The sequence below is a fragment of the Pristis pectinata genome, chromosome 7 (genome assembly GCF_009764475.1).
Source record: "Pristis pectinata isolate sPriPec2 chromosome 7, sPriPec2.1.pri, whole genome shotgun sequence".
Taxonomy (NCBI): domain Eukaryota; kingdom Metazoa; phylum Chordata; class Chondrichthyes; order Rhinopristiformes; family Pristidae; genus Pristis; species Pristis pectinata.
The window spans coordinates 89,182,125-89,206,957 of NC_067411.1; the positions used below are offsets into that span (position 1 = coordinate 89,182,125).

General features: G+C 39.3%; 1 protein-coding gene across 5 annotated transcripts in view; it reads left to right on the forward strand.

The window, feature by feature from the left end:
• Nucleotides 1-18,938, forward strand: part of efna5b (ephrin-A5b) — a 170,606-nt gene extending 151,668 nt beyond the window's left edge. For 4 of the 5 annotated variants that reach the window (XM_052020520.1, XM_052020522.1, XM_052020521.1 and 1 more), the window contains 3 exons: nucleotides 10,704-10,769; nucleotides 11,118-11,198; nucleotides 16,324-18,938. In XM_052020520.1, the coding sequence (XP_051876480.1) occupies nucleotides 10,704-10,769; nucleotides 11,118-11,198; nucleotides 16,324-16,442 (266 nt within the window). In that variant the 3' untranslated portion in view covers nucleotides 16,443-18,938. The remainder of the gene's footprint in view (nucleotides 1-10,703; nucleotides 10,770-11,117; nucleotides 11,199-16,323) is intronic. The other variant, XM_052020523.1, reaches the window with a different exon arrangement.
• Nucleotides 18,939-24,833: the final 5,895 nt, after the last annotated feature.

Genomic DNA, 24,833 nt, shown 5'->3' on the forward strand with positions numbered 1-24,833 from the left:
GACACTTAGCTACCAAATATCTGGCAGTTGTGGAAACCTTTATTTTAAAGGTTTTTGATATTCATTATGATTTTTTTAAATTGGTGGATGTAGTCTTGTACTTTTATTGTATTTCAGAAGTGAAAGCCATGTGGGAATTCTCTTACTAATTTAATAACTGAGGCTCATAGAACAAAAGGTTATGGTCACTGGAGGAAATGAAGTATGTGAATGACTGAAGCAAAGTTTTTATTTTACTGAAATTAAATGTGCATTTGGTGATAGCAAGTAGTGGTAGGTTATAGAAAAGTACATGGTTTTTGACAGAAAATAAAGAAAAAGATCATAACAGATTTAATCTTTCTATAAAATAAATGTGGGAGCTAGTCATTTCTTTGGAAGTGTGCTGTAGCTATGTGCCCTGGGAAATTATAGCAGGTCTTAGAAGTATTGTGTTGGTTTGAAGTGGAAGAAATTCTTCCACTTGAATTCTCAGAGGTGCTAGTTAGTCCTGCTAAATCTCACCTCAGCTTAAAGTAGGGAGGAATAAAGCTGCCCAGAACACCTTTTGTTTCTGCCTTTCCCTAGGCTGTCTGTCAAAGAAACTCTCTGTTAAGCGCAGCAGCTGAGTTATGAAGGTTAAGTACAGAGCTGTGAAGATTGATCTGTGCAGATTCAGACATTCATTGTAAACAACTGTTGGGAAGGAAAAAAACACTAACCCATTTCCAATAAACTTTAACAGAATAAGAAAATTCTCTATTTAAATTGGTGCAATTTACATTGTCAAAGCACTTTCAAAATTGTGCTGTAGCACTCTCCTATTGAAAGTTTACCCATTGATAAACTGATTCACTAAATGCAGTCAATGCCTCCTTCAGAGAAGCGTAAGTGTTGCAGGAGTTCATCGTTAGTCTGGGTAGCAGTGGACCTGGACACAGGCAAGGTGACCTTAAAGCTGCAACCTGTGCTTTGATTGGGCCTTCCACGTACATTTATTTCAGTGTTATCCAAAATAAATGGGTTCATATTAATGGCAAGTAATTTTGCCATCTTTTTAATATATTAACACGTGCTGGCTGCCAAATGCAATGCTAAAAACATTCTTAACTGCCACGGTAAACAAAATAGTTATTATAGTGCTTAGATAAAGATTAACTGTTCTGGCAATTCATTTAACAAAAACCCAATTTTACTTCAGTGTTCCAGTTCAGTGCAAGACATCACAATAAAGATGATTTGTTGAGTCTCTGATAAAATTAGATGGCAAAGACAGGAGCTGGTGTAATTCATTCGAGCAAAAGAAACTAGTTAATCAACAAAACTCGTGTGGGATAAAATCAAATTGAGGCAATATTTCTTAATTTTGGCAGTCCAGGCTTTCAGGTTTGAAAGGAAAATTACCCATTCAGCCAGTTGAAAAGCAGTCGATCTAAGATGTGTTTTGTTCACCCTTGTGTAAGGGGCATGGACATCAAATGGGTACCACTGTACAATACAGGAAGACTTTTCAAGTGCTTTACATCTGCAACCAGGCCTTGAGACACTTGATGAATGTTAGTAAACAAAGGGAATTATATTGTGAAAATGGCCTATTTCTTATGGCATTGAGCTCTAAATTAGTATATCTGATTTTTTAAAAAAAATACACGTAGATGATGATCTATCCCTTGGAGCTATTTCTTTTCTTTCAAACTACAGTAAATAACAGATGATAGACATAAAGACCCTGAAGCAATTATTTTAGTTTGTGTATATTTTATTTTTCCCAGTCATTCTCCTAATTCATAGCAAGCATTGAAAATTCCATGTTTTTTTAATGATGAATTTCCCTTGGTTGGACTGCCTTGATATTAGGGAAGATATGCATTTACTGACACTTCCCACAAACATAACTGCCAACAATATTTTACCACAAGTTTCAACTATAGAACTGCATAATGAATAACTGATGAATATTTTGTTATTTATATTCCATTGCACAGCTGTGTCTTCCTTCCCCTCCTGAGCAATAGAGCACACTGGCCATTTGTTGGTTAGTTCACATTTCACACTATGGGGAATTGAGAGTATGGAATATTTAGCAAAGAGGTCCATTTGCAGCAGCCACTACATGCTTGGATTCTTCCTGGTCATTTAACATCTGCCTAATGAGGTATTCCAGGGCCAGTTTACTTGCTTTTTTGTGCAATGATTATGACTTGGGTCATTATTCCCTCCAGTAAGAGGCCATGCTGATTTACACAAATTTTGCCATGTTGAATTTAGAAGTAAATTCTGCAATGGAAATTATCCTTATTTCAGATTGACCTATTTATAGAAAATCATTTGTTAAATCAATTTTAAGAAATCAGTTTTTTTCCCTCTATTTATGGGACATCTCAGGTGATTGCCCCCTTTATCACTTTAGCTGCTTGTTTCCCCTCTGCCACTGATGCCCACTGTAGAGCTTAACTGTTTTGACTTTGTGTGCACCTGAGTCAACCTATTTGCAACCTACTTTGATTGAAGCCTGGATCCCATGAGGTGCATTGAGGAGATTTAAATCTGTGCAGCATTCCTGTCCACCATCAGTACCCCTCTCAAAACCCACCTGGCTCAGAATTTCCCTTTATCACTTCAACTTGAGCAAGCTGATGCTACAAACATTCCTTTCCTTAAACTTCTGCTCAAGTACTCTGGAAGAAATTTCTTCAGCAGTGTGGGTTGAATCTTCCCCAGCAGGAAGCTCAGGACTTGCGATCAATCCAGGACCACTTGGGGTGGCTCATTTTGCAAGTACTCATGCCATAGGTGCCTTTTCTAATGAAAGGAATGTCTCCTATTTGCATCTGCAGTGCGAGAGGTTGCTCCCTTACCCTTTCCACTTTTTGAAGAGGCTACTTTTATAAGTTGGAGTATTTGTTACCACTAACCTGCATTCCACATCTCCACCCACCCCCAAATCTTTCTCTTTGATTTCTGGCCCCCCCCCCACTGTGCATAGGCACAGCAGGTCAGCACCTGAGTTTGAGATAAACCATCATCTGTATGTCTTGAAAGGACTAGTTTGATGGCAAGGGCTGCTCTGATTGCTCTCCTTTCAAGCTCTTGTATGCATTTTCAGCATAGTTATTCAATAGCTTGCATCAGACCTTTCCTGAGCAGAGGGAGCTGCAAAGAGACACAGACATTTTTTAATGTGTTGCAGCCATTTGATTTAGTGATGTGCCATTTAATGCTTGAGGTTTGGTTGGTTTTGTGCCATTATAGAAACTAATACCAATTCACAGATTAGACCACAGTAGGCAGTACTTCCTGTTGTGAGCCATGTGAATGAGGTGATTTAGAAATGTCATCCCAGCATGAGGTTAACTGATATGTGACTCCTAGTTTAGTTCAGTTTAGATTAGGAATTGTGAAACAGGATTTAAACCAATATCCATAATGGCGATGTGACAAAATATAATGGTTCAATTGTGACATCTAGCAATATTTTTATAGTTTTACATAAGAAGTATTATGTAAATAAACAGTAATGGAATTGCTCTAGAAGTAGATTGTAGTGAATGCCCTTTATCACTTAATCCACTGAAACTAATGAATCAAACCAAGTGCCCTTTTATGAAATTTGTTGAATGAAGTCTCTAGGTAATTTCTATAAATGTGGAAAAAAAAAGTTTTGTTGTTACATTTTCAGAGCTGTCTAGTCCTTTATTCATAAATGCAGCTCTTACAGAAGCTCTGACATCCTTGATGATATTTCCTGTGAGAGATGGGAAGGATCTAGCATACTCAGTTGTGCTGCTGTGAACAGGAACAAGGCAGTGAGCTCTGAGACTGGGTAGTACTAAAGCAGGTCCCATAATGCATTATTGTGTGTGACTCATGAACTATCTGCAGCTATAGCCGTGGGCCACATCATACTTGCCTTTGGCTTTGTCCTCTATGGGTTGGCAAGTTCACAACTACACGTCACGATATGGGGATGCTGAACGAGCTGGAGATCAGATGCCATTGTCACCACTGTCTAGGGCTGTTCTGGATCATTCTGAGGCACAGGGATTGATTATGCTCTGTATATCCAACACAGCCCATTCATAGGAACGGGCTCACTGATCATTAATAAAGTGAAGGTTACATTTTTTTTCCATTATTTATAATGAAATTTAAAAATACTCAAACAATATAATTTTTAATTACATAAATGTAGTTCAATGGTGTCTAAATGTCTCTGATCATTAGGGATATTTGGAGATAGTTATAAAAACTTTGACGGTTTGAGCTTTCAGAAGGGCATCAGGGTGGTTCAAGGGCAGGGCCTTGGGTTTTGCTACCCAAGTCCTAGTCATTAGAAGTGGGCAACTCTACAGCAGCAAAGCTTAGTGATGTGGCTGCAAGAGTCTGACTGTGGGATCAGTCTGAGTCTGACATTGGGTCCAGGTGGGGGACATGATGAAGGCTTGGGTCTGCTTGAGTATGATTCAGGCCAGTAACTGGTCTAATGAACATACAGGTTTAAACAAAAACAGAATGCTGGCAGGCATCAGTGAGGAGAGGAACATGGTCAACATTTTGATCGAGAAGTCTTCATCAAAAATAGGGATTTAAGCATTTTTTCCCCCTTATCAAAATACTTCTCTAAGTTAATATGGAAAGAATGTGTCATCAAACTTGAGTGTTGTTTTATTCTTTTATTCCGTTAGCAAATTAATTCTGAGATAAATGAATGCTGTGCAATAGTCAATTTACTAATTATTTCTTCCCTTGCCTAAATTTGGGAATTTGGGCATATAAGAGCAGAAAAGGGTGACAGTTCAGCTCATGACCTGATTTACTTCAAATTAGAGTTAAAAGAAAAGCTTAATATTATTACAAGACGGAAACCAGCGGGCAAAAAATAGACAAAGGTCTCTTATTCCATATTTCACATTGAGTTCTGAAACTGAATTCCAATGATTTGTGGGTTAATAAAATAACTGTGGGCTTTTACAGCAAGCCTGTAGCTTTCAATTTGGTTTGTTACTGTCCTTCAACAAAATGACCCTACCTGCCTTATCCACATTGCCGTACATGAGTCCAGATTCACTCTGTGTGTTTAAATTGTGATGGTCTCAGGACAATGAGGGATAGGTAATAAGTACTACCCTTGACCATTGCCAATTGAATCTCAAGGTAAGTGAGAATTAATAAAGCACATTGCTGCTACTTTAAGAAATGTATCAATATTATGCACAATGAATTGTCTGCTATTATGTGAGCACGTTGTAAACCTTATTTTGCACAAATGAGATGAATGGCACAATGTGATTTTTCTTTGGTCATGTGGGTAGAGGAAACATTCATCAGAATAGCTTCCATTTCTTCAAAAAAACACCAAGGGATTTATTTTGTCCAACCAAACCACCAGAATAGAGAACTAGGTTTCACTTGAAGGGTAGCTCAAAGGATATTCATTTCCTTTCAACTTTTAAAGGCATTTCATAGATCGGGAGGAACAGGAGTGATGTCCTGTGCTTCCTCCCATTCAGCAACCACTCCAGTCCAGAGGTTTTCCACACCTTTGCCAATGCCCTGGCCCCACTTCACCTCTACTGGGGACTGTATTGTGGTCCCCAGCAGTGGCTTAACCTCCCACCAGTTTTGATACCCACATGTTAGCAGTGAGGTCAGTCCTGTTGGGTTTGGGTGGACTTTGAAGTCATTATGGGTTCTCAGACCTGTTGGTCCTTGTGCTTCAATTATCCTCCTTTCAAATAATACCTTGAATGATAATTATTTTGTTTGTAAATAAGATGAGGATAACCCACCCTCCAGCATTAAGTCACACGTTCTAGCACTAAAATTAGTCGCATTGCATTTGGAGAGAGCAAAAGAAAACAGCATTATTATGCATTAATTGCTATCCAATATAATTGTACACTACAACATTGCACACTAAAGGAAACTTTTAAGCTGCTTCACAGTTTTTGGTCAAGTTGGTTATTTTATAAATTGACTTTTGGTTTATGATCAACAAGAAAAATACAGTCACGGAGCAGATGCTTTTTTTTAAAGCCGTGTTATTGATACACATACTTTGTAGGTTTAGCTTCTGTGCACTCTGCAGTGAGGTATTACACATTAGTTTGTGAGTGGATGAGGAGAAAGTACAATGATGTTCATCTCTACAATAGAAAGGGATGGCAGGTGCTTTAGAGTTACTGGTATAAATTACTGCAATTATTGCTGCATGTACTCTGTACATGTTAACCTTTTACAGCCTATCAGGTGATATGGTGCATATGACATATTGATTTTGGTTTTTGAGTTAATGTAAAAGAAAGACTTGCATTTTTATAGCAGCTTTCATGAGGTCAGGATGTTTCAGAACAGCTGAAAAAGACTTAAAACATAAACTGACTACAAGCATTGACTCTCAAGGTGAAAATCCTGTGTGCGATCGTCATTCTGAAAGACCTTGAGACATATAGCAGGACAACCAGCATTTGAGAGCAAAAGCAAGGCTCACATTTTGGATTGCTTTGCAGACCCAATTATATATTAGACTGGACGAAGAGCAAAATTGTTGAAACCTGGAATATGAAGAGCCTGAATGTGTGGAAAGATGATAGGAGGTCATACAGGGATTTTTAGATGAGAGCCAAGTTCTTGAGGTCAATGTATTTGAGAATGGAGAACCATGGAATTGAAATGGACATGACAGTCTGTGAATGAGGCAAAATTCAATCAAAAACTGGACATTCTTTGAAGAATTATAGCAGCAAATTATTAACTTTGAATAATTGACTGTTAACTTTCAGTTGTGCATTTCATTCTTGTTTTTTGCTTGAGCCTGACAGAACTTTCCTATAAATTTGGCCAATATTCATTGGAGTTTAGAAGAATGAGAAATGATTTTGAGAAAAAAAATGCCCAGAATGTGTGTCCTGTGGCTGGGGAATCCAAAATGAGGGGACGTCATCTTAGGATAAGGAGTTGACTATTTAGGAGTAGGATGTGGAGAATTTTTTTTTCAATGGAGAGGGTTGTAAATCTATGGACTTCTCTACATTTAGGAGACTGTGGATTCTCAGTCATTGAGATGATTCAAAACTGAGATTGATGGATTTACAGGCACGAAGGGAATCAGAGGTCAAGGATAGCCCGGGAAGGTGGATTTGAAATGCAGGACAGGTGTTATCCTATCAAATGACGGAGCAACCTTGATGATATAACCACTGCTTCTCTTTCTTGTGTTATTATAATCTGTATGATTACATTCAAGAATGACAGCTGTAAGCTCTAGATTGAGATGAGAGTATGCCATCAGTTTGTATTGTTCACTGCTGCCTTCTTTCAAATTGCAACAAGAGCATTTAATACCTGTGAATACTAATTGAGGATTGTGACATGCAACTATGTAATATTACAGCACAGTCAAACTGCCAGTCTGAACAATGTCATTTTCACACCAGTCACAATTCACAGTGGAAACTCTCACTAACTGAAGCTAGTTTAAAATTGCCTGTGTGACTTGTATTATTTTGGCAGATGGCCAGTTACTTGTGTTGAATAAAACCACAGCTTGTATGTGTAGCGGGGGACTTTTGAGTGGGTTAGGGGTTACTAACTTTCAGTGTGCCAAGATGGAGATGAGTATCAATGCCAACTTTGGTGAACTGTCATGGATACGTGAGGTTTTGAACTCTTGCAGTTTTCATAATTGTTATTGCCGTCCTCATTGTTTGAGCCTGGGAATGGTAATAACAGTCTCCATCTAATTACACCTGTAGTGCATGTCTTTCTGGAAACATGCCAGCTTTCACTGTGTTTCTGACAATACCCAAACAGCTGACATTGTGTGAAACTTAAATTTGCTCTATCTCGTGGAAGCTCCCACTGGATGCTCGACAATGTGTGTAAACGCTCACGAGTTTCCAAGTGAGAGACAGGTTACCACCAGCTTTATGTAATAATATTGCCATCAAAATGACTTTGAACTCAAAACTGCAAGTTATGAACTTCACACTCATTGTTTCTACTCATTTTGCTTGGCTAATAGGGCCCTGGGTGACTTGCAAATTGAATAGAAATAAATTTATGTTGCTAAATGCAGGTTTGAACCAAGCTCATGAATTTCCACTGACTCTGGAACTGTTTCATACTTTCTTTTAAAAAGACAATTGTAGCTGTGAAATTATAATTGGCTAGCCAGTGATAAATTGGAAGAAATCCTTAAGGTCATGTCCGGCATCGTTAAGCTTTCTAGTGAGAAAGGGAACATAAGATAGCTGTAGAGTTCAGGGTAAAGCTTTCATCAGTTATTATCTTTCAGGGCTAAACTCTGTATTGGCAGGTTGAGTTCCTTTCTGTGCAAGGTCTGATCTCTCCACTGAGCAAATTAATAGGGAACGGAGCCCAACAAAGGCTGATTGATCCATTCTCACATCGGGAGCATTCTTTTAAACACAGCCCACTGTGGCATCATACAAATGGCTAATGTTTAGTTTAGGCACTGTTGTGCAAAAACCCTTTGTGGATATTTTTAATCCATGCTTACTTGCTGTTTGAAAGTATAAGAAACTTAGTTCATTCTAAGTCTTGATTGGTCAAAAACTGCAAGTGATCTCACTGCATCTTATTAACTGTTTTCATCTTGTATGTATAGCTGGGCTAGTTCTGCTTGCTTATATCTCTTTCCATCTGTAGCTGGTCCATAACAGTACCATCTCATCCCTTTATATAAGCTTTAGTTTTCTCCTTGTACATTTACTTTTACATCTATCTGCCTTTTCTCATTTCTAATACCCTCACTCTTTCCTTGCACAGCCTAGATGTGCTGCTCCATTGTTTCCTTTCTCTTCAGTAAGACTTTTGGAAGTGTTTCACTGCTTGCAGATAAATGAACAGTTTAAAGATAACAGAACAGCCTTCAGGTTAAACAGCAATGATCTTTTTGCACAGAGCCAGATTTGCAAAATTCACATGAAAATGTCTGTGTAAATAATTACTTTGTTACGTTGTATGAAGATATATCTTTTTAATTTTTTTAAAAACTGATCCAATGAAGTAGCCAACAGCTGAGCCTTTTATATAATTGCCAACACCAACTTGAAAATGCTGGAAACAAACAGCAGTTTGGGCTGAATGCATAGGAGGAGAGAAGCCAGACTAACATCTGAGGCCATTGATCTTGAGTGTTTCAGCACTTTTTCTTTTTATTGCAGATTTCCAGCACCCTGCACTATTTTGTTCTTGTTTTAATTGTGAATGGGGTAGAATGTTGGACCCGACAACTGCCTGCTGCTCACCAATGCCTGTGGCTACTATGCATGCTGATCAGGAAACCTGAGCAATCCTTGTTGAACTCCTGACTGATTTTGGCGGGATGAGCCACTCTGTGCCCCTCACTGGTCATCAGCATACAGGAAAGAGCAAATAACTGGCCCTTGTCCATGCTGACAGCAGAATTCCTCTGTTTTATAGCTGATTGACATTTTTCAGCCACGATGGTTTGAGATGGGATGTGGTTTAGTATCCACCATCTGCCTCAAAAAAAGGATACAGCTGAGTTGTTTTGCTGGACTTTCCTTGTTCATTCTCCAGAAGGGAGCAGAAGTACAGAAAATATTTAAGCAAACATTTAGGGACAGCTTCTGATTTCATTTAATTATTTGCCTAGAATATTCCTGCATGGTTGGCTGGCATTTTAGGCAAACAATTATGTGAGTGCACAACGTTTACAAAGTTCACTCCCACCACCACTCTCCCATCTCGCTTCCACTCCCACTGACCACACAGATTCCCAAGGAATGGCTCTGGTTGCTCTTGCCCAGCAAAAAGCCTCCTGCCACTCAATGGTCCCGTTGTGCTAGAAATATTGACAGAGCTCTGCTGCTGAATAGTGAGGGCTATCCAACAACACCAAGGCAGGGGGATTATATCACCAAGCAGTATGGCTCACTTGTGCGCAGTTGGAAGGTGGCTGGCTTGGCAATTGGCAAGCCACTCCACGAATCAGGCCAGGCTCCAAGCTGAAACATGGGTAAGTACCGGTAGTTGGTCCTGTTATTGCCGCTTGATGGGTTAAGCAGTGAGAGATGTTGAGAATATTATGTCTTGTTTAACCTGCCCCTGTTCTCTTTTACTGGATTTCCTGTGGACAATTAAACAGTCCCTTAGACTTAAGCAACACCTCTTGTTACACAGGGTTAGCAGAACCCACAGGAAAGTGGTCATTTCCTGTCAGTAAACACTAACCTCAAGTACTTTACCCTAATAGCAAGTTGTGGTGCTTTCATTTAGTAATAGAGGCAGCAGCTCTTGGTTGTGTGATCTGGTGGGAGCTTCAAAAAAAAAGTTGCTACATATTTTTAAGTGTTTAGATGGTGGGAAGAAATCAAAGCTTAAGAACCAATTTCACCACAGAACCTTTTGCTTCAACTTTGTTTCAAGATAATCAAATTTGTGGTTTAGACCTCAAAGCATTCCAAGTTATTCTTTCCAAAGCCTCAAATGCCACAGAACTGATAAACATTGTTAAGTAATCCCAGTCAATGAACGCACTGTCTTTACCAATGTGCTGTAAAATTTCACTTTCAACATCTTGAAGCCTTTTCTAAAGCCAGAGCACTTCACTGTCGTGTCAGTTGCAATTACTGATCTTAAACATGTTTTAACCTATAATAAATTAAAGAGGGAAAGTAGATGCTTTATTTACTTCTGTACAAAATCCTAAAATTGTTTCTATTTCCACTTCACAGCTTCGGCTATCCCAGATAATGGAAAGAAGACTTGTTTAAAATTGAAAGTCCTCGTGCGACAATCAAGTAAGTTTCTTTAGCAGGCTTGCAAGAGTGGCTTTAGCGCATGCTTTATTGTAAGCACTGGTAAAACTTTTCTTTCTTATTGTGTATATCCTGTGTGGTATCTGTTCTGTACATAGCATCTTCTGTGTTTTTTCCATCATATTTTTTTCTTACATTTCTTCACTGAGCTTTTATGGCAGTTGCTAACTTGTTGTTTCTGAAAGTTTACCATGGTTGAAACAAATGGACAAGTTCAGCAATAAACAACGTGGAACAATTTTTTTAAAAAAAGAGAAAGAATAAAAAAGCAGGGAAATTAAAAAAATGTCACACTAACATATTTGGCTATTATTTCTATTTTTGTTATAGACAGCTGTTCGAAAACTGTAGGTGTACATGAAAGTGTTTTCGGTGCTAACGACAGAGTAGACAGTTCATTAGAACCAGCAGGTTAGTATGCTTAGAGAATCTTTTAACCAGTTCGTCTGTCCCCCACCCCACCCCCTTTTCTTAATTGTCCCTCCTTCACAGTTTGCATGCCCTGCATGGGTTCAGTGTTGAAAGCTTGTTCCCCTCCTTCCCCTTTTTTTGATAACTTTCTTCTCTATTTATTGCAACAAGACAATGCAATAACTCTTGCATGGTGTGCCAGATTTTTATTCTGTGCAGTGCTGGATATTCTCCTTGATACAAGTGTATTGAGGTGGGATATCCAGCAGGTAGAATGCTTTTGCTGTCTTTTAACTGTCATATTGCATTTGCTTCACAGAAAAGAAGCTAATATAAAAATTGTTTAATAAGGAAGTTGATTTGTTCAGCATTCCAATAAAATGGACTAACGATCTATGAAAACAAAAGCATGAAACTAATTTTTTTTAATTGGTATGTGGGAGGGAGGCGGGTTGTTTCAAAATTGATTGGGGTTCCAGTTTTCATGCACTCTAAGAAATGTGTCCATGACAGCTGAAAATATTGTCACATTGTGACATCTGGTCCCTCACTTTGGTCGAATCCAGGCTTCTATCTGCCTGCATCACTGCCTTGAACAGAAATAGATCTGTCTGGAGCATATTTATGTGTCCTTGTATTTTTAATGTTGTCCTTTTCATTAAAGTCCGCCACCAACATTTATGTCTCTGAGTATATTTGGTTTTGTTTGCTGTCTGCTGCTGTCAATATTTTAGCAACCCTAACATGAAGAAATGATGTCAATTTCATTATTTTGAGGGACTGAGTGGCACAGTGGATTCAATACGCCTTTCACTTCTGGAATCAGGTTTTGGATTCAACCCAGATTGATGGGATCATATTCTGCACTGCACTCCATGAGAAAGAAATTATATTGACATGGGGTTGTTCAAGACTGGGGTGTTCCAGAGCTCAGTGCAGCCAATAAACCATGTTTTGATGCATTGTCGCTGTTTTCAGATTGTATGATATTTACAGCACATTTTGGCCCATTGTGCCTGTATCAGTAATGTAGAAGATGTGACTGAGAGTTAGTGCACGGCTGGATCACACCAATATCAAGGAAACAGATAACTAGATTATCTTTGAGTGCTTGTTTATGGAAAAAATGTGACCTAGATACCAAAAGACATTGCACAATTTTGTTTGAATCATTCCTGAGTATCATTTACATTCATCATATAAGATCAGGTATCGGTTTAACATCACACATGAAAGATATCATCTTTTGTGCCACAGTCACTCAGTACCCCACTGTAGTGTCAACCCAGATTTTCTGTTCAATCCCCCCTATTGAGCCTTGAACGCACAACCTTATGACTTGGAGGTAAACTCACTACAACACTACTAAAGACAGGCTCTGTCTTTTACATTAGTGATATTAGGTCCTGGGTGAAAAGGACCTGAAAACATCAACTATCCCTTTGCCTCCTGACCAGCTGAGTTCCTCCAGCAGCTTGTTTTTTGCTCCAGTTTCCTGCATCTGCAGTCTTTTGTGTCTCCTGAGTAAAGGATTGTTGGACAGTTTGATTTGAAGATCTGTGAGGAATGCAAACATCTAAATGAACACAAAACTATCAAAAAGTAACAATTTTCACCCAATCCCACATTTTTACATTTCTTGGTGGACCTCACCAGAACCTGTTGGTATATTTAAAGAACATCATTGAGATGGCTGACTTGAGCACAATTTGTTTCCTTCTAAATCCAATTATTATTCTCTTAATTGTCTTACCTCTTGTGCACTTCAATAGTGTTTCATTCTTCCACGTAGATTTATTTCTACTGGTACCATAAGCCGCTTTATTGCCTTGGCTAAGTGATTCTACATAGTCAGTGCCAATGTTGGATATGATATCCAAATCGAACTTGTTCTCAGCCAACTTGAAAAATACGATGATGTTGAAGGAACCCAGCAGGCTAGGCAGCATCCGTGGAGAGAAGCAGGCGGTCAACGTTTCGGGTCAGGACCCTTCTTCAGGACTGAAAATAGGAAAAGGGGAAGCCAAATATATAAGAGGAAAAAGCAGAGCAGTGATAGGTGGACAAAAGAGGGGAGGCTGGGTGGGCACAAGGTGGTGATAGGTAGATGCAGGTAAGAGAGAATGATAGGGAGGTGCGGGGAGGAGGGGAGAGCAGATTGCTCGGGGATGGGTAGAAGGTAAGAAGAGAGGAAGGCTAGGAAAGGGAGGAAGAGAAGAAGCATGGGGGGGGGGGGAGGTGGGAGGGGAGAGGAGTTTGTGGGGATTACCTAAAGTGGGAGAATTCAATGTTCATGCCGTTAGGCTGCAAGGTTCCAAGACGGAAAATGAGGTGCTGTTCCTCCAGCTTGCACTTGGAAACTGAAATTGGAAATTGTTCTCAGCCATTTCACACAGGTGCACCTTCTAGTAAGGATCAGGAGCAATAAGCCCAGCCCATCTTTTTACACTTTTCCCAGCTTCTTCCCTTGACACCAAAGCTTGAGCTAATTATTACTCTTCCAGTTGTCATCAGATATCAGCTAAGTCAGCATGTGCAACTTTATCCTAGAACCTGCACAGTCCTTTTGACTTTAAAAAATTGAGCTAAAATTTATCTTGATTTTTTAAATTTTAGTTCTCTTGTCTTCTCTTTTGTGACAATTGTGTCCTTCAATTCTTCTAACCAAAGTGGCAAAGATGTAACTCCCTTTACTAAATTCAAGGTACACGATCAAAAGGATTGGTGCTTTCAGTGGAGTTTCATGTTCCATTTATGAATGTCTCTTCCTCCCAAGAAGGTGGCCTCCTGCTCACCCAAAGATGTGAGTCAACCCAAAAACTGCAGTCACTCATCAAAGCACAGAAGAATCATGTGTTTCAAGTAAAACAGTACCTCACACCACATGGAAAAACCTAACCTGGGCACCAGGTGCAGTGCATTTCCCCACAGTTGGTGAAGAAAGTCCACTTTAATTTAACAAAAAGCTGCAGTGTTAAATAATCTCAGAGCTAAAAGAGGAAAGTGGAATTTTGTGTTCTGAATGTACATCAGTGAGGGACTCGGGATTCAAATTTATCATTAGTCCCAATATTAAGCCAATGTTGAGGAGTTCTTGCAAATTCTGTAATCTCATACAATCCTTATCTGAATGGAGGTGGCTATTATTGTTATTACCACGCAGCTACTTCCAGTTTTAATCATGTAGCCAAACATCTCTGAGCACATGCTGGAATGAGAGGCGGAAATCAACTGGGATGTTAAAGATATTTGGGGAGAAGAGAGTAAAGACATGAATAAAAGTACAGGTTTTTAGTGTGGCATTAACAGCAGAGAGTAAAGTAGTGGGACAGACTGACGCTGAAAGTTAAAGAAAATGAGGGGAACATAAGTGAAGGATCTACATTTGACAGGAGATTGGAGAAAATGAGGAATAAAGAATAATTGTATGATGTGATAGGGAAGTTGGAAGCTGATAACAAATACTGGGGAATGAAGGCATTATAGGGTTGAAAGTCAGTTTGGAAAATGATCTGGTGCTTAGAAAAATCAGTGGATCTTGGTGAAGACAGGATTTGTAAATACTGAATATTTAGCAAAGGACAATTTATGCTGCACTGTTATTAGAGTGGGTCAAGTTTTTGAAGGTTTTAGTTAAAAACAAACATGCCAACATGTTACGTACTGAAAGGATTAAATTAGAAATGTAATCCATAGAATACTAAATATATACAGAAAGTATAAAATGACAATTAAGTTCACAAATTCAGAGATTTCTACATGAAAGCTCTGAGTTTCAGGTTATTCCATCTGTCAATCTGTTGAAAAGATCGTCCTTGGTAAGGTAATACAGTGGATTAACTGAGATTGATAGCACAACAAATGCTATTGTGAAAAGAAATGCCTGTTAGTTAAATCTCAAAATATTATTAAAAGCATTCAATGGAAAATGTTTAATATTTTGCTAATATGTAGAAATGTTAACCAGAGGAAATCATCTTTTGGGTCTGTTAAGTTTTGGCAATGGCCTCACCTAGATAAGGCAAGATTTAAAATTAATAGAGACTTTCCCAGACTCAGTGTCATTTGCTGTTGTTCAAATGGAAAATACCACCTTACAAAAGATTGCACAGGCTGGTAACTGAGACAAAGATTCCATTTGCCAAGTAAGGAAAATTCATGTAACTGAAGTTTCTCCTGTTGACATTTTTTTGTTGACAAATCATAAGCAAATATGGGATTGTCCCTCCTCGTCCTGGAGCTATTATCTTTCCAAGCCTGAGACAAAAGCAGAAAATAGATCTTACCCCACATTTGTGGCTTCTACTTCCAGAGACAGCAATGAAAACAGATTTTGGAAGAATTTACAGCCAGTAATACAGATGTTGTCTTCTATGCAACCAATGGAGAATATTTATATTAGTTGCTCATTTACAAATCAAGTTTGATGAAGAAATACACTCACTGTGCCATTCAGCTGTTGCCAGTTTCTGTCTAGGTACAAAGAAAGGTCATTGTGATCATATTAGCAGCAACTCAGTGAGATACTCTGTTGGTTTTCTCATGCAGTTTGAATATCTATTAATGCAAACAAAATCATAAACATTGAATTCAACTAGTTTCAATTGCTTCAATTCGTTGGAATAAATTTAATGTAAAATCCTCCATGTTAGGTGTGTGATTCCATTCTGTCAGCAGCATACGCAATAGCCAATTTTAAAATAATTCTAAATAATTTGATGAGAAAGCCAACAGTGGATGTGGTGCATGAAATCATTTATTTTTTAATTTGTTGAGCAAACTATACAGAAATTAGTTAGCTCCTTGGCATTAAATATCTGGCTTGTAAGCTGAAATATTGCTTTACCTGAAGTAATTGAAGCTCCTTATTGCCTCCTCCCAGCCACTGCTTTTGATTTGCATTTGTTTTTCGTTAAATACCATGAAAGATTTTCAAGTTTAAAAAAACCAAGAAATTTGAAGTGCTTTGTCGGTGGTTAGAAGGCGAATTGCCAGTGTGACGATGAAATGTGTTTGGCCAAGGAGCTTAGCTGACCTGTAATTGCGACTAAGGTACTGAGGAGCATTCTTTCAGTTGGCTTTTGCTGTAACAGCATTGCTTTCTCTCTTTGTTCTGTCTAAATAGACGACACCATCCATGAAGCTGAGCCATCGCGAGGTGAGAATGATGCTCAAACATCCAGGATATCCCCGCTACTTTTGGCGACTGTACTATTCCTTTTCTTGATGCTTTCAACATTGTAGTGCTCAAAGATACAAGGAACCTCTGACACAGCATGGCTGGATCAGGAAACATCGCGAATTCTGTAACTGCACTGTTGAAGAGGGGGACATTCCGTTTAATCCAGGCATAAGATTTATTTTCTGTCCGGAGAGTAAAGAGCGATTTAAGAGGGATGATGTGTCCAAACTGATAAACTCCTGCAAAAATGCCAAATTATATTTTGAGACTAATGATTCTTATTTTCCTGTGCATTTCTTCTTTCAAAGTACCCTTAGGTGGTTTGGCTCTTGTCATCCAAGTGCAGATGAGAAACAGCAGTGGCAGATGCAGTGACTGAAGAATAAGAATTTTGAGCAGAAGCCCAAGAGGGTTTTAGTCCTCCATGCAATATTTATACGTTATCACTCAATACCGTAAGATGATCACGCAAGGCATTGAGTCACCGTGTCAGAACTTTAGGGGAGATATTACAAATAGATATAACCCCATCCCTCTTGGGACTTATAATTGAACATGTGTCTGAAGAGAGAGTTCCTGTGCTTGTGCAGTAGCTAATATGGTCTGTAATATTTTGTACTTTCCACACATGTCCTGTTTCATGGGCTCTTAGCAGGGCTTTGCATTTTTGTAGGAGATGCGTATACTTTAAATAGCCTTTGAAAAATTTGGGAATCACCACAGAACTGAAGAGTGGTGCATTTTGCAATAGGCTATGAGCTTCATGCTGAACCATGTGAGAAACACAAATATAAAGGTAGATTAGAAATGCTGGTTTCGTTTGTAATATGGATAGTTTTCATGTGAATAAGGATAGGCATTGTGAATAACATAACAGTTTGCAATTTATTTTAACACCATATTCTACAAGTGAAAAGCTAATGAACTGAGAATGTAAAACACCGCATCATTTTTATTTCCTGTAAAACTGGATTGCAATCCAACTCTGTAATAGTGATGTAACGATTGCATTTTTTTTTCCTGTCAGCTGTAAGCTACACTTTATTATTTGACCAATTAACTTCTGGCTGTTTAGGCAAGCCATTGCCAAGATATTTTGATAATGAATAGACTCAATATGAAACCATTACTATTACATACTTGGAGGATTCTAACATAAACTGGACACCCCTGATGTTATTGAGGACATTTGAGACCTACAACTTTTTGCTTGTTTGTTTTTAGTTGCCTTTTTTAAAGCAGGGAAATAAGGATCAGTCTGTTGAGTGGATACTGTGTATCCTGTAATAGTCTATAACAGTAGTGTTAGCTTAGTCCATTGATTTGTACCTTTTATTGGAGGGCAATAGGAAAAATACATTGTTTAAATTCTGTATTATTAGCAACCTATGTTGTAAATAGTGTTTGATAAAGTATTAATTCCAATTCTTACATCTTTTATAATTGAATACAATAGAATTTCTGGATTTGATTGAACAGTTTAAGCAAACAGATCTATGTTGGAACGGAAGATGTGCTTCAACAGTACTGATAGTGGCTTACACGAATTGTGCAAATGCTATAGACAGCTGGAAGCACAGAACTGGGTGCAGCCTGCAAATTGCTTATTCTCAATGAACAGAAGGGAGCAAAAAAAAACCTGACTTGACATTCAACGTATTGGTCCTAAATGTTTATCAGGTGATGTGGATTTCTGATCGCGAAGCCATGTGTGAAGAGGCATGTTGGTTCTGAAAGTCGATTCATTGGTGTTCCTGATTATTTTTTCCTGCCCCAGAAATGAAGCGAATATTTTATGGAAAGATCTTGCCAGCATCATTGTGGCATGCGCATGGACTCGAGTAAGAAAAAGAAAGTTTGTCCGGTATAGTTTTGTAAATTTTGTCTCCTGTTTTTCTCCCTCTTTGTGTGGAAGCGGCTCCTTCCAGGGACAGAAGTAGGGGTGCACTATACCTGTCAACAACCAGTCACACTTTACTGACCCACCTTGCAATGTGGAATGGAAATGGTTCTATAAATTTAGAAGCATAGAAATTAATCCACTCCCCTTTTATTCACTCCACGTAGATCAGCTGTTCCCTGCTTTCATCCAAGCCTTCATTGAGCGGTGAATGGGTAAATCTGTTCTATTTGGCAACTCCGAGTTTTTCCCATGCATTAGCCCCCAAACTGTTCTGGTGCGTGACGAATCTTCTTACAATAGCGTTGCTGCCATTGTCTGTACAGTTTAATAAATGCTGGCATGCTGAAGGTTACTCATGGAGTCTGCTAAATCTGTTTTAGATGCTTACTCTTGACACTCCGTCAGAGTCACTCATTGTTTGTGCGTCTGGATATTAGAGTCCAGCCATTGTTGTCCTGTGCCTGTACTGCCCTGCTCAAGAACCGCTTGAAATGCAGATTCTTTGCACTTATTGAAGAGTGCTTTTTTGACATGCTTATAAGAGAAAGAAACAAACCTATGGTCTTCTGCCATGTGGATACTCTATACATCTGTTTTGTATATACACGTGTCTGAGCAACTATACATGAATAAAACTAAAGATGTTCATCATTACAGTGTTCTGTGTCTTTGGCCATTAAAAGTTGGGAGATATGTTTCAAAGGGCAAAATACCTCATCTTAAATGTTCAGAAAATTGCATGTTTTATTGCGAATATTTTCCTCGGGTATTTTGTGCAAACTAAATCCCATGACATGCGTTCAAAAGTGATATTTCAGCAAGAAAGGCTTAGCAAGTAAGCAATACTTTTCTGGAAATATATTACCTGCTACACAATTCAATTGAAACCGAGTAGTCCTGACATTTAAAATGAACAGGGCGCGGACTCGACTCTGGTCAAAGGTAGTTTATTACACATGAAGCTAACTTGGAATATGGTCAATTCTACCACGGCACCTATAACATGCATAAGAAAAAATATGCCCATGAAAGTGGGAAAGAAACGGGACGGTTTGATACCCTTCCATTCTCGCATTTGAATCCGGCGAGATCCAATTGCCTGGAAATCACATTTGGGTGCTGGCTCTGCTTTGGACTCGGCGATCAAGGGTTTCCAGCACAAAATTGCCCTGCACCTTTACACTGACGCCAAGTCTTGCGGAGATGGAAAAAGATCGCTCTGGTGCAGAGGAGAAAAGTTGATAACTGTTGCGGTGGTGCCTGACTCCAGATCGCCCGGCTTCAAGCACTGGGGATTGGATGGAAGGTGATTTAATTTCTCAGCACTCACCTGACGGCCCGAACACAATAAAAACACTGGACAGTGAACTCGAAACTCCTTCTGAGCATATAAACTTTAAACTCGGTTGTTCATTCAATATTGTGCCTCATCGTTATACATAAATTACGATAATTTACAGCAAGATATTAAATGTTGATCTTAATATTATGTAATAAAAACACGAGCTACTGAAATTGTACCCTTTGCAGGATGGGATTAGGTTATAACTGCAGAGTATTAAAATGTAAAATGAATCTCGAGCGGCCGTCTTGCATCTTAGACAAAACCCCTGGTTGTTTTCATCGTACTGTACATTGCACAGTCAGTATATCCCCCCAAATCAGCGGCGTTTCCATTTATCAATAAAAGACCAGAGGCACTATTTTTCACCCTTAATGAACAAGTTACATTTTGTTATTTATCGAAATAGCCAATTAACGCAAATACTATTATTATAGATTAAAAAAAAGAAAATATCTTAACTATAGGTTGTTCCTTAAATACTATAGGGCAAAACTACTTCTTTCCCCAAGACAACTTGACGTTAGCTCTTGATTTCAAAACGAAGCTCTCTCACACAAGTCCTCTGAGACCCCCAGGACGAATTTGTAACGTGTTTTGAGGTCATATAATTAAAACAAATAAGTTGCCTTCAATCTTGATACGGAGAGCAAGGGCGGAATGGCAGATCGAAGGGTAAACAGCGCAAAGAAAAGCAATCATTCTAAATAATCACTCATCAAGCATTATTTTTCGACGGGGGAGAGGCAAAATTAACGTTGTTCGGCTTTATTGCATTTTCATGCAGTGGAACTTCCGGTGGTTGATGTTTCGTATTACAAGTATCTCATTCTTACTTGTGTTCATCTTTACCTCCCCAACATCTGTAACTCAGTAAAACGACACAGGCCACCATTACTATCTGCACACCATGGACTAGAAATTGGATCGGAACCTGCTCATTTGCAGAAAATAAAATGTGCTTTCATGTTCACACCAAATAGGACAGCAAATAAAATATATTTTACGCAACGTAAACAATATTAGCTGGTGATAGTGAAGGAATATTACATTTTACAAATCAGGCCATTTTCAACTTTTCCTCTCGAAGATCAGACGGGCTCTCTGAAGTTTTTAGATATTTGATTACATTCCACTTGACTTGCAGTAATATGACTTCCTTAATAGGGACACGTTCCGCACAAACTCGGAAGCCACAGTGTATCCTCGTCAGAATTTTTGGTTCATAAACTGGGTGACTGGCAGATAGAATATATTCCTCATAATGAACCAGGAACCGCCGGGAAAGCCAGTCCATTTCTTCATTCCAATAACTGCTGATGGGATAAATCCTAAAGTTTGCATAGAGTAACTCACGCTCCTATTTAGGCAGGATTCCCTCTTCCACAGATTTTCAGACGCATCGATAAAATTTATTCAACGGATTGGTTCAGAAGAAGTTAACCCCAAAATACTTGTACAACTGAGTCTCCCGGGCGAATGTTAAGTGAACATGTACACCATTGTGTCCTCTCCAGCCCTTTTCTCTTCCCAGAGATCGGCAATCATTGCATTTTTGGTAGCTCATGGAATTTCATTTGGCAAAACCCCAGTGTGTCATTTCCAAGAAACACGACCTTTGTTTTCAGCTAATACACGAAGTATAAGACCAGACATAGAAGGTAGATATGTCAAAGATAAACGCCGGCAAGACTTCGTTTACATTAGTCTGTGTATAAATATTGTACACACACGCACACACATATAATGCGGGATAAGATAAACAATTTGTGATGATTCATCTGAACAGATGCGCACTGGCAGGTTAGGAAGCGTGACTATATTTGATTCAGTGATACAGGACATCTTGGAGTCATGTCATTTCAATTCCGTGGCTTTTCACGAGAATTGCAAATCCTTTCCAGCCCCCTAAATATTACTCGCGCATAAGGTTCTGATCGCCCTGGGATGAGATGTGGGAGATCACGCAGTCGCAGTGACATAATGCCAATTCAAATCAAAATCAGAGATAAAATCGTGCTCATCAGAAATGAGACTAGTCGGAGGCGTAATAACAACACGCTCAATTAGCCGGAATTCCTGAACATCACTTGTGGCAAAGAAAATAAAGTGGAGGTAGGCAAAGCAAACAGCCCAGGTTTGGAAGACAAATCATTTGGTACACACGCCCTAGCGGGAGTTGATAACAATCTTGGCAGTATGAAAGGGTCCACTGAAGGATGAGTGTTTCACAGGTCACCCATCAGCTCTGCAAGTGTGATGCGGCAGAGAGAACGAAGTGACTGCAGAGCGGGTGCCCCGCTGGCCCTCCATGGTTCAGGTCTTTGTGTCCCGGGGCTCCCGACTCCCTGACCACGAAGGTTGCCAAACTCCACCGGGAGGGGTCGGCGGGGGGCGGAACGGCTCGCCGCAAGCGCCGGTAGAACTACCGCTGTGCTGTGCTCCGCCGGGTCCGCCCCGCTGTGCAGAGAGCGTTTGTTGCATCAGTTTATACCATGATGGAGAGGCGTTCACTTGAAATAAACAGAAAATCATCGACACCTTCTCAGGAGCGTCAGTGAACGTTTTGGGTCAATCCGCTTTTGCTTTTCTTTACTAATGCAAAACCCGTAAATCTGGGCAGATCAAATACCATTTAATGCAATACTTTCACGCCATCCTGCAAAGCGAGGAATTTAGACACAACCCCTTTTTAATGCAAATAATGCAAACAAAAACTTTGCAAACGGCGTCGAACGTGAAGCGCGATCCAACCCCAATTCCCCCAGAAAACTGGAATTCAATTAGTCTGGCAAATTGCAAGCCAGAACCATAGACAAATCTCTCAGGAAAGGGAAGTGTTGAGGGAGGATTTGACCGGGTGTAGGGTGCAGTTTTGGCGATCAGAACGTGCAGATTGTTGACATTTCAATCCGCGGACAGCTTCCTAATTGATTGCCCTAAAACAGTTTAAATTTGATGAACTCATGTTGCCCGCCGGGTGATAAAATATCAGATCTTCACAATTCACCTTTGCCCCTCACCCCTTCAACTAGATTTAACCTCGGAGATAAGGAGATAGACCAAAACAAACTGAGGGGGAATATCGAACTTCATTGATCTGGGAACTGGCTGTTTTCATTGAAAATATACTCATTATATTCATTCGTGTCTTACGGTGGGAGGAGCGGTGATGCATTAACAAATGAATTGAGTAGTCGAGCTGACATGAACAGTAATATAAAACAAAGCAGGCACGGATTTAATGTTTAAAGACACAGGCTTAATTTGTGTCTTGCAGCCAGTTAACTTTTAAAGGGTCTTCACGTACATAAGCATTCCTAATATGATGTGTTATTTGCACATTTTGTGCTTTCTTCTCAGTAAAGACATCATAGACACATGACTCAATAGACGGTTTGTGACCCGGCCATGCAGAGTCGTTTCCTTCCATGTATTTATAATGCTATATTTAAATAATTTGTTCAAAAATGAGATCTTGAATCTCGCTACGCCAGTGATTTATGTATTTAATATCTCACTGCGGAGATACGTAACCCAGCGTTAATAGCAAGGAAACAAGGTCAACTCGTTCTCTTGCCATCGGTAAACTGTTCTTGTAGTTTGCGGTAAGGTATTCAGTTGAAGAAAGAACCGTCATAAATTATTGTTGATCTAAGGAATTAACGATTAGAAATTGAGTGGGTCGGGGCAATTAGCGGCTTCACAGAGCTCGGAGAATGCATATTTTCCGTTTATGGGGTAAAGCAATCTGCTAACATCACGTTAACAAAATCACTTAATAGTCAGTAGCTAGTTTACCGTAACCGTAGCTATAAACCAATAAAATACACAATTGAAAGATAAATTGTTTTTCCAAAAAAAACAGCCCGTTTTATCTTTCCCATCCTGTTCTCATTTTCATTATCTTTGTTTTGTAACCTTCATTAATCAAAGTAAATTTAATATTTCTAAATATTCTCTCTGAGATGCTTGCATTATTTTTGTTTTAACTAGTTGCTTTGAGGATGAGATCAACTTTTTTAAAGATCTAGATTTGATTACCTGAAACCAATGATTGAGTGGTGGTGTCTAAACCCACTTTTAAACCCACACTCAAAATCTCTCTTCAAAAATCCATCCCTGCATCAGACGCCAAAATGACCCCTCAAAAAAAGCCTTAAGGCACACCCCCATATACCCCAAAAGTCCTTCAGACTTAACTGGGCCCCAAATAATTCCTTCAATAGTCCACAAATCAGCTCTGAAACTGCTCAATTGCTTAAGATTCAGTTAGATGTAAAGAATTTCACTGAGACTGCAAACAAAAACAAAACTTTTTGTGAATCATCAGGTGGGAAAGGTTAAGAGCAGATACAGGTAGCTCGCAACTTAAAATTTGTAGCACATAATTCGTTCAAGAAACGGCCCAAGTTTGGAAATGACAAATTCTATACTTGTCTGCTTTTCATTGATTCAACACACAAAGTAGAAAGCTTCAAACAGACATCCTTATGCTTTACTGAAATCTTAATGACAATTGTACACTTATGCTAATTGATAGTTTCAATTTGTTTGTTCTCAGGATGTGGGTGATGCTGGCAAGGCCACATTTATTGGCCATTCCTGGTAGTTATGCAACTGTGGGTTGCTAGGCTACTTAAGAAGGCATTAAGAGTCAGTCTTGTAGGACTGAATCCTAACGTTCCTACATGTGAATGGATTGGATTTAGGGGTTCAGTAGCATGAAACGCAGCCAGCAGTGGGTTTGTTAGTGACTTGCTAACAACCCGTTACTTCAGTTCCCCAACCAAATAGGTTGAGTGGGTGTGATGATGATGTGCACAATTCAACTTCAGTTTCACTGTTCGATGAGACATTACAGACATGGCAGTTGACAGATCTGTAGTTGGTTACTTAACACAGTGAAGATAAAGTATGGAGTGCTAAATTGCTCTTTGATTCAGGATGTTGTCCTGCGGGGCTGTGGTCTGACAGGAACATCATATCTTCTGACAGGACAAAGAAGCCTGTTGGAGACATAGAGCAAGGTAGAGGCTACACCCCTGGTGAGCATTCTGGGATCTAGCAGCCTAACAACATCACCTGGATACAGGGCACACTCAGCTACCTCTTGACATGGGTATTACTCCAATCCCTCAATCTAGCCATAACTCCCTAACATTGGTCCCCACAGCATCCCTTCTGAACCAGACTGTTTTTATGCAT